General features: G+C 40.7%; 2 protein-coding genes across 3 annotated transcripts in view; both read left to right on the forward strand.

The window, feature by feature from the left end:
* Positions 1–14,245, forward strand: part of LOC115585697 (uncharacterized) — a 510,933-nt gene that overhangs the window by 96,236 nt on the left and 400,452 nt on the right. The window lies entirely within an intron of this gene.
* The window catches only part of LOC115584972 (protein NDRG3-like), a 21,125-nt gene continuing 9,181 nt past the window's right edge, over positions 2,302–14,245 (forward strand). For both annotated transcript variants that reach the window (XM_030422958.1, XM_030422959.1), the window contains exons 1-5: positions 2,302–2,457; positions 7,000–7,095; positions 8,180–8,212; positions 13,166–13,271; positions 13,422–13,542. In XM_030422958.1, coding sequence (XP_030278818.1) covers positions 7,036–7,095; positions 8,180–8,212; positions 13,166–13,271; positions 13,422–13,542 — 320 coding nt within the window. In that variant the 5' untranslated portion in view covers positions 2,302–2,457; positions 7,000–7,035. The remainder of the gene's footprint in view (positions 2,458–6,999; positions 7,096–8,179; positions 8,213–13,165; positions 13,272–13,421; positions 13,543–14,245) is intronic.

Genomic DNA, 14,245 nt, shown 5'->3' on the forward strand with positions numbered 1-14,245 from the left:
TGTGTGTGTGTGTGTGTGTGTGTGTGTGTGTGTGTTACAGTACCCCTCCCCCTGCAGAACTGTCCACTGAACCAAAGCCTGGATATGGATTTTCCAGCTCTCGTAGCCATGAAAGCACCGTGCGTGTGCCTGCAGGGCTGGAAGCAGTGGTCAGTCCATCAGTCTGACTTTGGTCCAGAGTGAAATATCAACAAATATCAGACGGATGAGACACAAACATTCTTAATCCTCAGAGGCTGAACCCTGAGAACTAGTGAACCTCTCGACTTTACATCTGGTTCCTCCAACAGATCAACAATAATTATAAACACAAAAATCTTCATTAGCTGATCTCTTTGTTTTATGACCGAATAAACAAACTGACCTTAAAGGACAACACAATGTGTGCTGTTTTACTTTGTTTATATGTGGCGGACCCTGCCACCTCTCTAGCTTCAAACAGTGTTCTGGGTCTGTATTCTCCTCAGAGAACAGCTTGTTTATTCAGTTTGTTTCATTGATATTGATAGATAATAAAAAAATCAGTTTGAGTTTCTTCTCCAAAACCACACAGTGCCCCTTTAACTTGCATTAAACTGCAGTTTGTATCATTTCATGTGCTGTAATCGAGTTCACACGGCCAGACGACGCCACTGATTTGTTTTTAAATTGGAAACGCAGCCAGGACTGTTTCTTTTCTCTTCCTGCCAGAAAACTAGAATTCAAACGGTTCCATCTGGCCTCATCACGAGTTAACTTTGCATCACTCCTACATTCATGTGGAAACTACAAACTGAACCAAAGCTGTCGAGCAGAGGAGGCAGAGGGGACAAACAGGAGAGATGAACTGTCATGAGGTTTCTTCCATCTCTGAGGACGTCGCTCCTGTATCCTGTAAAGCCCACTGAGGCCATGTGATTGTGATTTTGGATTATATAAATACAACTGATTTGATCTGACCCGACACCTGTGGGATGTTTTTTAAGGTTAAAGAGGCACTACGTTGTTTTGGAGAAGAACATTCTAACTCAGAATTTTAACATTTACAACATTAATGAGGTAATAATACAAAGTGATAAATATCAGCTTACAATTTCTGAATAAAGAAGCTGTTCAACGTAAAACAGTATCAGGTCAGTTTGTTCATTCAGGTATGAAAACAAAAATTTTGATGTTTAGTTTGTTTAGGCAGAAAAAAATCAACCAATTAACATTTCTTCAGTGCACTTTTAATAACACCAGTGTTTGAAAATGGTCATGCATATCATGTTTGTATAACCACTTCAGTAAATTCAAAGCGTTCCCTTACAGCACTATTGTATCTGTATATGATGGATTTTGATGGTGCTGGGGGGCCTGAGGGGCTGACCCAGATATTCAGGATCCCAGAACTCCCAGCTCCACCCCTGGACACTGACTGTGGTAACATGGCTCTAAACAAAGAGAACGACCCAATCACAGTCCAAACAATAATTCACTTTTTGTATTTCAGTCACACAAACTGAAACAGATATTGGTTGTCGTGGGTTGCATTGTTCTGCGTTTGTTTCTAAAGTGCAGTCGCTTATCTGGGCTTGCTGCCCATGGATTGAATAAAGTCTGTTTGAGCTCTATATAAGCAGTTGGTTTTGATATTATATATATATATATATATACTGTATATACACACACACACACATATATTGATTTACAAAGACAGATCGTGTATAATCAAATATGTCCTGCAAAATATAATTGATTTACATGATGTATTATAGCTCATATGGTTTTCTTGTAACATGTAATATTCCCATAATTCATTATATCTGTTATAAAGATTTAAGAATGTATTCTCCAGCATCCACTTTACCCTCACCATATATATCTACATAGGTACACACACACATATATACATACATAAATATACAACATATACCCACTTTAACTTCTGCAAACACAAATAAATAAAATAATAATAAAATAATTAATTAATTAATGAACGAGTACGAAAATCATCATAATCTTCTAGTGAATTTTGACACTTATGCATCCCTGAACCTTGTGAAAATCACGTTTTTGTACATTTTTCATTCAATCGGTTCGATAGTTTTACACCAGGAAGTGATCCAGAAGAACCTTTGAGTGTTGTGGGTCCAGGCAGAACTCTTAGATGTGACCCCGCCCCCTCTCTATCACAGATATACCATTACTTTAAAACAACTGTATGTAATATATAACAACATATATCTGTGACGTGTGTGTCCTACATCTGACACCTGTCGCTCGTGCTGTCTGACCTCGTGACCCGCCGCTCAGTCAACGACCTGTTGTTTACGTTGACGTAGCCCCGCCCCCCCAACCATCCGCGTGCAGCTCACAGCGAGTCCAGTCTGACGAGAGGAGGCTCGCGACCAGCTCTGCTCCGCCGTTACCGCAGTAACCAGCCGACCAGTCGGATTAAAGCGGTCACTCCATTAGCTTCGGAGCTAACGGCTGTCGGTGAGTAGCTAACGTTCGCCTCCGTAGCTTCGTTAACGTCTGCCAGTAACTAACTGACTAACCTGGTTAACGGCTGGTTAGCTCGTTAGCCAGCCAACGTTTAAGTGTGCTGCCGGGCTAACGGTCGTGTTAACGGTAACGAGTAAGAGAACCAAGTTAGCTCGGAGGAAAAACGATGTTTTTGTCGCTTCCTCGTGAGGCTCTGCTCCATGGCGATGGTGTGTTTGGTTACAGGTGTGTGTGTGTGTGTGTTCGTGTGTGTGTGCGTGCGCGCGCGTGTGTCACTACCGAGGTCTCCCATAGTAACGGTTGCTAAGCCCCCAGCTGTCTGTCTGCGGCTTATGTTAGCGTCCAGGCTCATTAATTAGACTCATTAATTATATTCATCAGCCGTTAGCTCGTCTGCAGTGTGTGTGTGTGTGTGTGTGTGTGTGGGCGGACAGCGGAGACCGGAGCATCGGTACACTCGGTACAACATGCACAACCCAACCTCTGATCAGAGCTTCAAGTATCGATCAGCGTCACTGTCGATCTGCTCGGTCAGATAAATGACGTGAATCTGAGAAATGTCAAACATTTCTAATTGAAGAACAATTAACCAGAGAAGAGGATGACGTCTGTTGTTTCTGTTCAAATCGTACTGTTCAGTTTCTGACAATTTGATCTAGATGAAGATCAATACCTCAGATGTGAGCCGTGTCCCACTTTTGATCATATTCAGGTCAACATGACTTGAAACCAGGTTATATTAGCTGCCATCATATGGCATTTAATTGGCTGAAACTAGCAGAATTGGGAAACTTGCTTTCAAAATGCAATATATTACTTATTACAACTTACTTTCATTTTAAAGTAATATATTACGTTACAATATTGCTACCTGTGTATAGTAATATATGACTTATTACACTACTTTTTAGTTACTCTCAACAAAATGCCAATATAGCCTATATAGGTCAGTGAAGTAGATGTGTTTAATAGGCCTAGATCTGTTTAAATAAACAAATGGTCTTGGACTCAGTGATGAGCAGAAGGGGGATCAGTCTGATGCATTATTAGATAAGAATAAATATCTTTAATTGTCGGCTCAGCCATATGAAACATAACAGACCTAATCCTTTGATAATGTAGCCTGTAATGACATGACAAGACAAACATCTCTCTTCTTCTCTGCCTTTTTATTTTAGTCCACAGACCATTAATAGATGTGTGATTCAATAATGTAAATTAAAGTGCGTTCGTTGGATCAGGCTTCATCATCTGGCTCGTACAGAGAACTTATAGGCTCGACTGTATTAAACACACACAGGCGGTCTGTAACGTAGGTTGTAAGGCGTTATGTGACGTAATTGTAGTAATATATTACTGAAATGTTATTGGTAACGTGTTATAATACTCTGTTACCACTAAAATAAATATATAATTGTAATGTATTAATTTTGTAACGTGTTGCTTTTGTAAGATGTCACCCCCAGCACTGGATACTGATACCAATTATTAGATCAGCGAGACTGAAAACTGATATCTGGGACTGATATTCATTTGCAGTAAAAATGTAAATGTTGGTGTCAAAATTTCGAACAACCAGTGCTGAAATAAACCTGAATAAAATGATTCAAGTTCTGTTCTTAAGTACAATTTTCAGGCACTTAACTGCTACATTATACTTCCACTCCACAACATTTATCTGGTACTAGTTACTTTGCAGATTCAGAGCATTCAGTTTTTACAGGCTATTGATTGTGGTGTGTTGCTAATCGTACATTGTTGTAGGCGGGACATTGAGTGTGAGGATGCTGCATCAGAGCCAAATTAGCACTTTTTTAAATGTGTTTATTCAATCAGCAATCTGACAGAAAAATCACCAAAAAACAAAAATTGATGAATATGGAACTGATAATTGGACATGTTGATGATGGTTCTTGCATGCAGATGAACTGTATGTTCCTCAGGCATGTTGACATCAGGTTTTTGGTGTATCCTGGTTATATTTTACACATCTGACAACACTTTCTTGTTTTATTCTTGCTATGTTAGGGAAGCGCAATGAATGAAAAATATTATACAAATCACAAAATGGCTGAGTGTTTTCGTATCCACAGAAACTCTGATCACATTTGGAACATCCGTCAAAATATTCACAATATTGTTCTTTTTGCACATCACTCAGACTTGCTGTATTAACTAGCTGGATGTTGAGGCATGTGAATGCCTGGTCCATGTTTCTGATCATCCTCTGCCTGTTATGTATCTCGTTAATAAAACAAAAAATAAGATCAATGAATGAGTGATGGCCTAATCACTGAGATAAGAGTCTAACATCTTCCATGCAGAGCTATTCAATTGTCAAATTACAATTTTTAGGTGCTTAGCTTGAGTGTTTCTATATTCTCCTAGTTTATATATCCTCTCCACTACATTTGTTTGATAACATTAGTTGCTAGTTACTTTCCAGATTTATAATATTCAGTGTTGATAGTAGCTACTACTTGTGATGATCAGATAGTGTTGTGTGCTGGACCACAGCAGTCAAACGAAATAAAACACAGATAAAGACAATCAAAAAAATGTTGAATATCTGCCCTGAGAATCCGTCTCTCTAGTTTTCTGGTTGTCTGGACTCACTGCATTAGTAACTAAACGATGTGTGGCTTAGATACTCTCCAGTAATAGTAAACAACAGCAAAAATACAATTTGTGACTGATGATGAAATACAGTTATGCACAATTGATGTTGGATTTCATTCCATCAGTACATCTCCCGGTCTGTTGTTGGTTGGTGAAGCTTCACAGTCAGTCAAAGAGTTAGTTATCTGTTTGGGTCGGAGCCAGATAGCCCACAGGAAGCTCAGCATCCATCCAAACCACTCTGCTGAAACACTGTTACCCAACCTGTCTGCCCACACACACACACACACACACACACACACACACACACACACACACACACACACACACACACACACACACACACAGCCCGGCGGCCTCCTGCCAATGAGAGATCACTGGCTGTTTCCATTAGATTCACACAGTTGGATAACACAGTTTGACAGACCTCACAGGCAGCGACCCAGAGAAAGACAGACAGATAGAGAGACAGTTTAAAACAATATCATCTTATTTTTGACTCAGATAATCTGTTGTCGGTGTGGCCGGGCTGCTCTCAGATACCACACAGTTGTTAAATATCTAAAATAAAAAACGCAAACGCAATTGTCAGAACTTTAAATCCATTAATGCAGTTAAATTCATGTTTATCTGATCTTTATCTGAATTTGTGGATTCTACTCAGCGGAAACTAGTCATGAATATTTAGATTTTAAACCAACCTAAAGCTAACATATGTAAGTTATACATGCACCTTATCTACATGGGGTTGTTCCAAGCAAACCTGGGTTCACATGTGTCTGATGGAACAGAATCAGTACAGCCAGACTTTTCTTTTTAGTTTGTATGTTTGTCACTACAGTGAATGTGTGTTGGACTCTGAAGGACTGCCAGAATGCAGGATGTACACACAGTACTGTCCCTGAACGCATCCTGTGTGGTGCTGACTGAAGCTGCTGCAGTAACACATACAATACCTTGAAAAACATCGATACTCAATATCCTATTTAAAACTACCTGGGAAAATTGCCCCAATATTAAGATAAAAAAAAAATGACCCCATTCCCACTTCCTGCAGGCAAGTCTGTGATTTTTATCTGAAGCGTTACGTCGTACATCACTCAGGTCACAATCCACGTCACAAATGCTCCGGAAACAATAGACGGCATTCCAAATTCCCTCCTTATTTATTCACCACCACCGGATGTTGATAACCTGTCATCACCTCACACTGCAGGAAATACATCCAAATTTAGCGTGTTCACCTAGGCTGAGCTGCACCGAGGTGATAAAAACCTGTGTCTACTGCAGAGTCAATTGACCCGGATGTAAGTGCAGAGTTCACACATTCCCATTGCACAAGAGAAAAGCCCAATCTTAGCGGGTTTAATTGGGACTTTTGACCAGTGGAAAAAGAGTATTAGTTTATTTACTCGTGGAGGAGGCGGGACTATGTCGGCACTACAGCGGTGTCAAAGAGAAATAAGCACAGCTCGTACTGGAAGGTTGATAATGAAAATTAGTATTGAAATGGTTTCAAATATACAGAGGTGATATTAACACTTGTACTTCCTACATTTTCTACTGGTAGGAAAAAACAACTTCCTTTTAATAAGACATTTGTAGGATCTAGAAATAAACTATCATATGTGCACATATCGAGCATATGTCATCAGCCAACCAATATCTCATTGGGCTGGACACTAATAATGTCAGCTGTGTTTAATATCTACATGCATCATTAACTGTAATAAAGCCTTTAACACCAGTCGACATTTAATCTGTTACATCACATTAGCTGAGCCAAAATCCCAGACAGGTAGACAGATACTGACCTGTGATGTTTTAATAGCATTATCTAAGTGACTCTGTCTAACACTGTGTCTTTCTGTCTCCTTGTATGTGTCTCTGTTAATCCGTGTGCCTGTCTGGAAGGCGTGCTGTCAGGTTGATTGCCAGTAAAGCGTCCCTATGATGGAGGAGCTTCACGACGTCCAGCTGACTGAGATCAAACCGCTCCTGACAGGACAGGTGAGGGGGTGGAGTAAGCTGGAGTCACGGCCTGCGCTCACATGCTGCTGACAAAGCTGGATGTGATACTGATAAACAGGTCAAGCTTCCTGCAGCCTAAAGAGCAGATTTTAAAAAGCGTCATCTTGACACAGATCCTCAGTTGTTTTCATTCATATCTGTTACCACATGACTAGAGGAATATCCAACAAAAGTTCCTGCTGATAAAAGTAGGGCTACCCCCAACCAAGGATTTTCTTGGTCGACCAGTGGTCGTCATTTAGAGCGATTAGTCGACTAATCGACGCATATACATATATATATATATATATATAGATAAAAAATGTTTCCCACAAGTATACTAGCCTTAAGGACAGAATAACATACAATTATGACACAGCCACGCGCTATAAGTCTGCCGCCTGTTAATGACACCGGCAAATTGTTTCAGATTCTAATTCTGAATGTGTCAGAAAATAGTCTAATACTTAAGCATATAACAATAATAACATTTATTTATCTCTGCTTTCAAACGTTCAGGCCGCCATGGGCAGGTAGCTAGGCTACTTGCATACAGTTTAAGGTGGTACATCATGTTCGTCGTGGAGGAGTGATAGGCAAAGTTTTTCTTGCAAAGTTTGCATGTCACCTTCTTGGGGTCATCCTTCTTCTTTTCAAAATGATCCCATATTTTAGACGTCTTTCCCGACATGGTTGGCTATTAATTGTTAACTGTCTAACTGCGATGTCGAAGGGACCTGCCTTGTTCAAAATAAAAAAACTGACAGTGAGTGAGTGTCACGACTTCCTGTATCTGGCACTTCAAATTAAAACCCCTCCAGCCTTTTATACACAGGCCAGCCGCCAGTCACATAGATTTTGACTTAATTTTGACAAGACACAGCTCCAGATGTTTTTGGTTTTTTTCCTGCAACCAATCGACCAATGAAATTTTGTTTGGCTAATGAGTTTTTGGTCGACCAGTGCTTGGTCGACTATTTAGGGGCAGCCTTAGATAAAAGTTTAATTATATCCTGGATACTTTAAGTTCTGGATGAAATCATTTCATAACAATGATGATTAAATAATTTCTCTGTCTCTTCAGAATGGGAGAAATCTCCAAGACTTTGACTGTCAGGTGAGTTCAGCACCAACACATCAGACCTTCACAACCGACAAACCTTTTCTTCTCCTTTGAAGTGCTGTAACTTAATCAGAGGAAGGATCAGAATTGTAGTCTCCATTTTCACTGTTACATATTTTGATATCCTGTCTTTTTCTATAAATGTGAATATGATACAACATTTTTCAGATCCTAATAGTCACAATAGTGTGACGTGTCATAACTACGTAACAGCAAACACTTCAGTCATGGAAAGTAACTAAGCTCTTGTACTTTATCTAAGCATTTCCATTTATTTGCTAACTTAAGTTACATGATTTGCTGCAGATTCAGGTTATTAATACAAAGAAAACTTAAACAGATAAATTATTAGGAAATTCACGAGCTAACCAGCAGCGTTGATGGATTGTACCTGAGTTCTGTCTGTACAAGGACAGTTTTGAGGTACTTGTACTTTACTTGAGTGCTACCTTATACTTCGACCTCAGTTGATTTAGGAGGCAAATATTAAACTATTTTCTCCTCTACATTTATTTGATAACTAAAGTTGCTCGTTACTTTACAGAACATGCAGCATGTAATCTGTAAAGTAACGAGTCAAAGTAGTGCTTTAAAATAATCTGTCGTAAGAAACAAAGACAGTTTCAGATAATCAAAATAATTCTGAATATCAGATCTGATCATCCTATATACATATTATACGTTTTATACATACATGTAAATATATGTATGCCTTTCTTGTACTTTAACACTTCAGAACACTTAATATCAGAAACATTACTCAAGTAATATTTGTGTGGGTGACTTGCATTTTTCTGACCACAAGACGAGTTCCATCAGAAGCTGATTCAGTTGACATTATAATCATTTATTGATCTTCACAATACATGTTTGCTTTTTGGTAAATCCTCAGAGCAGCTTGTTATAAAGGCTGCAGATAAATATGTTGTTAAAGGTTAGGAAACATAGAGACCAATGACTCAAACAATCATGTTAATGAGATGTGTGAGGAAAACTGACGTAAGCTGTTTGACCGTCAGCTCCACACACACACACACATCGATCAGCAGGACTCGTGAAACTGACGTCAGTACAGCATGTCAGTTTGCATCAATGCCTCTGATCAGAGCTATTTTAAATGAGAGCGCAGAGGAGCAGCTCTGCCTCCCTGCGTGCTCCTCACATCATCCTGGCAACTGAAAAACACCAGGTCATTCAGCAGCAGAGTTTAGATTTCCACACATGATGTTTGGAGCTTTTTCTCAGAAGGCTTCTCAAAAAACAGTTCCATCTTGTTCCATTACACTTACAGAATGAATAAAACTGCTTTCAGAGATGTTTAAAACTGGTCTGCTGTCAACAAATGCTGAAAATCACCACTGTATTACTCTGTAGACACATTTTTGATGAACTAAAACAGTACTATCTGAACACATTGCATTTCCTGTGACTGGACTACTTCAAAATAAAAGTCGACTTGTGTTTCACCAGTTAAATGTTTTAAGGTGAAGCTGCAGCTGTAGAAAATGTTTGGTTTGCAGTAGCAGTAAATGATCACAGCGCTCTACAGATAATGTCTTTTCTTGTCACTATCTTATAAGCAGTGGTGAAAAGAGTGCTGATAATCTGTCTGGATGTCAGGAAAACCATAAATTAAAAGTCCTCTTTGCGCTTCAAAAAGAAATGAATGAGTTATACGTTTCTGCCTGATGTATATTTGTCAATCATCCCCTGTGTGTCTAATGTACGTATGGAAACTAATTCCAGTGCTGTTAATTGTCACTATCACATATCAGGCAGTCTGAACTGTGAGGGGGAAAACATTTAATTAAAACGCAGCATGCAAATCTCAAATGACTCAGCTGTAATTAGTCATTCTAATTTTTTGTTATAATTGGTTGTGAGACTGATGGAACGAGCAGAAGAGAGGAGGATAAAGAGAGGAGGGGAAGGAGGGAAGGATAAAGGCTGGACAAAGGGCAACAAGTGATTGGCTGATTAGAACTTAAGACCTTCCTGCTCGTAGCCAATGACTGCAGAGATTATTGATCTAATCACCGGCTGAAGGACGACGGCCCTGCTGTCCTCCGTCTCGTTCTTTTGTCTGTCTCTTCTCTTTAATATTAACTCTTTCCTGCTCTGTTGATGAATCTATCTGTCTTCTCTCTTCCTCTCAAAACTCTCCCTCGTCCTCCTCCTCTGTCAGGATGTCTGACATTCTGGATTTGCATCAGATCTCCTGTTCTTTAGGAGTTGGGGTGGTGAGTTAGCCAGTTAGCCGTTCGTTAGCCTGCTCTGCTGAGTCACGCTTTGCCAGCTACTAGCTTCCAGGAGTCAGCCTTTTAGCCAATTAGGTAGAGTTAGCCTGCTCAACTTGCTGTTAGCTGACAGACAGAAAAGTGCCGTACCTGCTGACCTGCATGTGTTCTGTTGCAGTTGTATGATGAAGTGACAACAACCAGAACCGTTTTATTCATTACACGTTCCATTAACATACAGAGAAAGATACAAAAGGTCAAATGAGAAAATCAGCACAACTTAATAACAGGAAAAGCAAACAGAAGATCTTATGATGAAGAAGAAGAGATTTGGTTAAAAATCTGATTAAATTCATGTAAATGTTTATTAATGATATTTTAAAGGTGCACTATGTAGTTTGGAATGCAAACAGTCCTCAGAGAGAAACACGGTCCTTAAAGAGCAACTAAACCCCCAAACCACTTTTTTCTGCTGAAAACCAATGTATTTGGGTATGAAGTAGTGTTGCTGAGTGATTCTGGTCCAACTCTTGACATTTTAGTCGAAGTATTTCAATTTGGCGTATTTTGTAGTAAAAATGTAAGTGTGACTGCCCTCTATGGGTTGAAACCCGGTTATTACAATCGAATTTTCCTATTGGCTGAGATGGAGGCAGATGACGTTTTGGAGGCAGCTTTCGTCACGGTCCACCACGGTTAGCTCCGCCCCCTCCTAGAAAAACTAGCACCTGCTGATCTGGAATCTGTGGCGAGTAGGTTGGATTGAGAGAATTGCCAATAGAGACGCATAGTAATTATTGAGTAGGTAGTGTAGTGTGGTGACGGTTAGGGGGGAGTGAGGAATCGGAGAATACTCCTGGAGACCCGCCCATCATCAAGGCATTTTTTGAATTTCCAGTTTAGAGCACGTCATCCAAAACTGAGGGGTTTAGTTGCTCTTTAAAAGTTTGAAGCAAGTAAAACGGTATGAAATTGTGTTGTCCTTTGAGAAAAGTTTGTTTATTCAGTTTATTCAGTCATCAAATATGTCAGTGAAGATTTATTTCTCCTCTGATTAAAATTTCTAACCCAGACTACGTAGTGCTTCTTTAAGGAAGAGAAGGACAAAACAAAGGACAGTGCACAAGACTCACTGTACAAATAAGTAATTTAATAATGTTCTCAGAGATGATGAAGTGTCAGCGCTCTCCGCTCATCTGGGAGGCTTCTTCAGTGAGCAGCATGAATTAAATATGAAGTCCTGGTTTGGGAATAGTTAGCCGATCAGTTCTAAATGTTCTGTGGTTCTTACAGCCAGCAGCTTAAAACTCATACAGTAGATTAGAAATGAAGACAATCATCCACAGGTATGGAGTTTGGTGACAGACTGTGTGTGTGCACAATAGAATGTGTCAGGTGTTTCATTAATGAGATTATCTAACAACACCTCGGCCCTTTTTGAAGGCATTCATCTGTCAGTCCATGTTTCTGCCTGTAACAACATAAATATGCACACTGGGGTCCAAAAATCTGAGACCATTGAAAACATTGAAAATCCAAGTGAAGAGGGGCTTTCTCAGCATCAGGTTTTACAGCAGCGCGTTACGGAAACTGGATCATTTGTATCCACAGCACGATCAGGCATAGCCAAAGTGACCACACCATCAGAAGGTCAATACATCAAACGTTGTTCACGAAAAATCACAAAATGTACTAAAGAATCAATCAGCAGTCTGTCCTGTAGCGTCTCAGAGGACGAGCAGCGGTTTCTAAACCACTTCTCAGGAGGGAAACCAGGACAAACACTTGAGGTGGACTCAGAAGTCTTTACTGATGAATCCCAGCGATGGATTAGTGTCAGTAACAGAAGGGAGTGTGTGAGGAGACGGACAGCAGAGAGAATGACACCACAGTGAAACACGGTGCTGGAAGATGTTTTCAGACTCCACCCTGACGGAGGAGAAGCACCACTCCATCCTTCAGAGACTTGCTCCACCCTCTGGTTTGATCTGTGTGGAGAAGGATTCATCCTGCAGCAGGATAATGAGCCCAGACACACCTCAGACCAGAGAGACCCACGAGTCCTGACTGTCCTGGACCGTCCTCCAGTCACCGGACCTCAACACCACTCAGGGTTTATGGGGGCACCTAAAGACCAAGAAAACCAAACGAGAAGCTTTGTGTCATTTGTGATTTAAAAAACCCCCACATATTTATATTTATTATATCCAAAACAAATGCAGGATAGAATCATCTCAGCTGGTGGTCTCAGGCCCCACCGTGTAGTTTCCACACAGCCTCTGATTGGTGACAGAACTACTGTTTGTCATAAAATCATATAATTCCACATTCTGATTCCTAAACAGATCCAGCTGAACCGTGTCCCAAAATTATTAATTGGTGCATTCATGTGCACGGTGGATGTGCTGTTCTCTCGTGCACATTCATCTGCTTGTTGGAAATACAAACAAGCATGAAGGTGATGAAGCATCAGCTTCCACTCGGCTGATGATTTCCGACAAAATGAATGTGATGTGTCAGATTTGGTTCCGTGTTCTCGGGTTTCACAGACTCTCTGTGATATCAGGATGATGTTTTACGGTAATTGTGTTAAGATGGAGGCTGGGTTGGAGAAGTGAACAGAATGAAATATGCTGGATGTGTTCACATCCTGTTGTGGTGTTTGTTGCTGACAGGAGGATGTTAATTTGTCGTTTGATGTGTTGCTCAGGAGCACGATGTGGAGACAGCCCATGGTGTGCTGCACGTTACCATGAGGGGAGTTGCTAAGGGCAACCGACCCACAATCCTCACCTACCATGACATCGGACTCAATCGTGAGTAAACAAACATGATGCACACACATTCACAGTTACCATACAGTACACGTACAGACAAAATAGATATAAGGAACAAGGACTTAAAGCATCATTTTTTGTGTGTGTGTGTGTGTGTGTGTGTGTGTGTGTGTGTGTGTGTGTGTGTAGATAAGTCTTGCTTCAACAGCCTGTTTAACTACGAGGACATGCAGGAAGTGACGCAGCACTTCTCAGTCCTGCATGTCGATGCTCCAGGACAGCAGGAGAACGCTCCTGTGTTCCCCACCGGGTAAAACACACACTGAAAACAGCTTCCTGTTTCCATACACACTCACTCCAGTGTGTTAATGTCATGTGTGTAACAAAAAGCATACGCTGTGTTGTATTGAATGTTTGGTCAGCTCACAGTCATGCAGTTACAGTTTGTTCCACATGAAAAATGTCTACAAGTGCATTTAGCTCATGTATCTAATTAATGGAAAGCCTCAGTGGACAGTAACCTCCAGTTTCCACCGGGCCTTACGGGCCTTACGGGCCTTACAGCCATAATAACGTTGCCGGGGCTCATTGTGGCCGTTGTAGACGATGCCTGTGTTTCCACTGGCTTCACTACCGCACATCTCAGCAGCGTCTGTGAAGCTGCTCTCCACTCTGCTCCACGGAGAATACCAGTCAGGTCTATTTTTGATGGAAGTTGACCTCAGGCCTGATCGAGCCAGACAGGGAATGCACCGGTCAGTTTTCAAAATAAAACTCCCTGTGTTGTCTCGGGCTCTATAGCACAGCAAAGTCAGAAACATTAACAGTAAACACAATTAAACAATTGAACCCTGGCCTACGCCCATAGAGTAAAACTGGATTTGGCCCCAGTTAGCCCCGCAACCCCTTAGGGGGAAAAAGCGGCAACATCCCGCGACCCTCACGGATAAGCGGAAAGAAAACGAAACGAAACGAAAAAACAATTAAACAGACAAGTAACGAAACAGTTTAAC

Source organism: Sparus aurata, chromosome 7, assembly GCF_900880675.1.
Source record: "Sparus aurata chromosome 7, fSpaAur1.1, whole genome shotgun sequence".
Taxonomy (NCBI): Eukaryota; Metazoa; Chordata; class Actinopteri; order Spariformes; family Sparidae; genus Sparus; species Sparus aurata.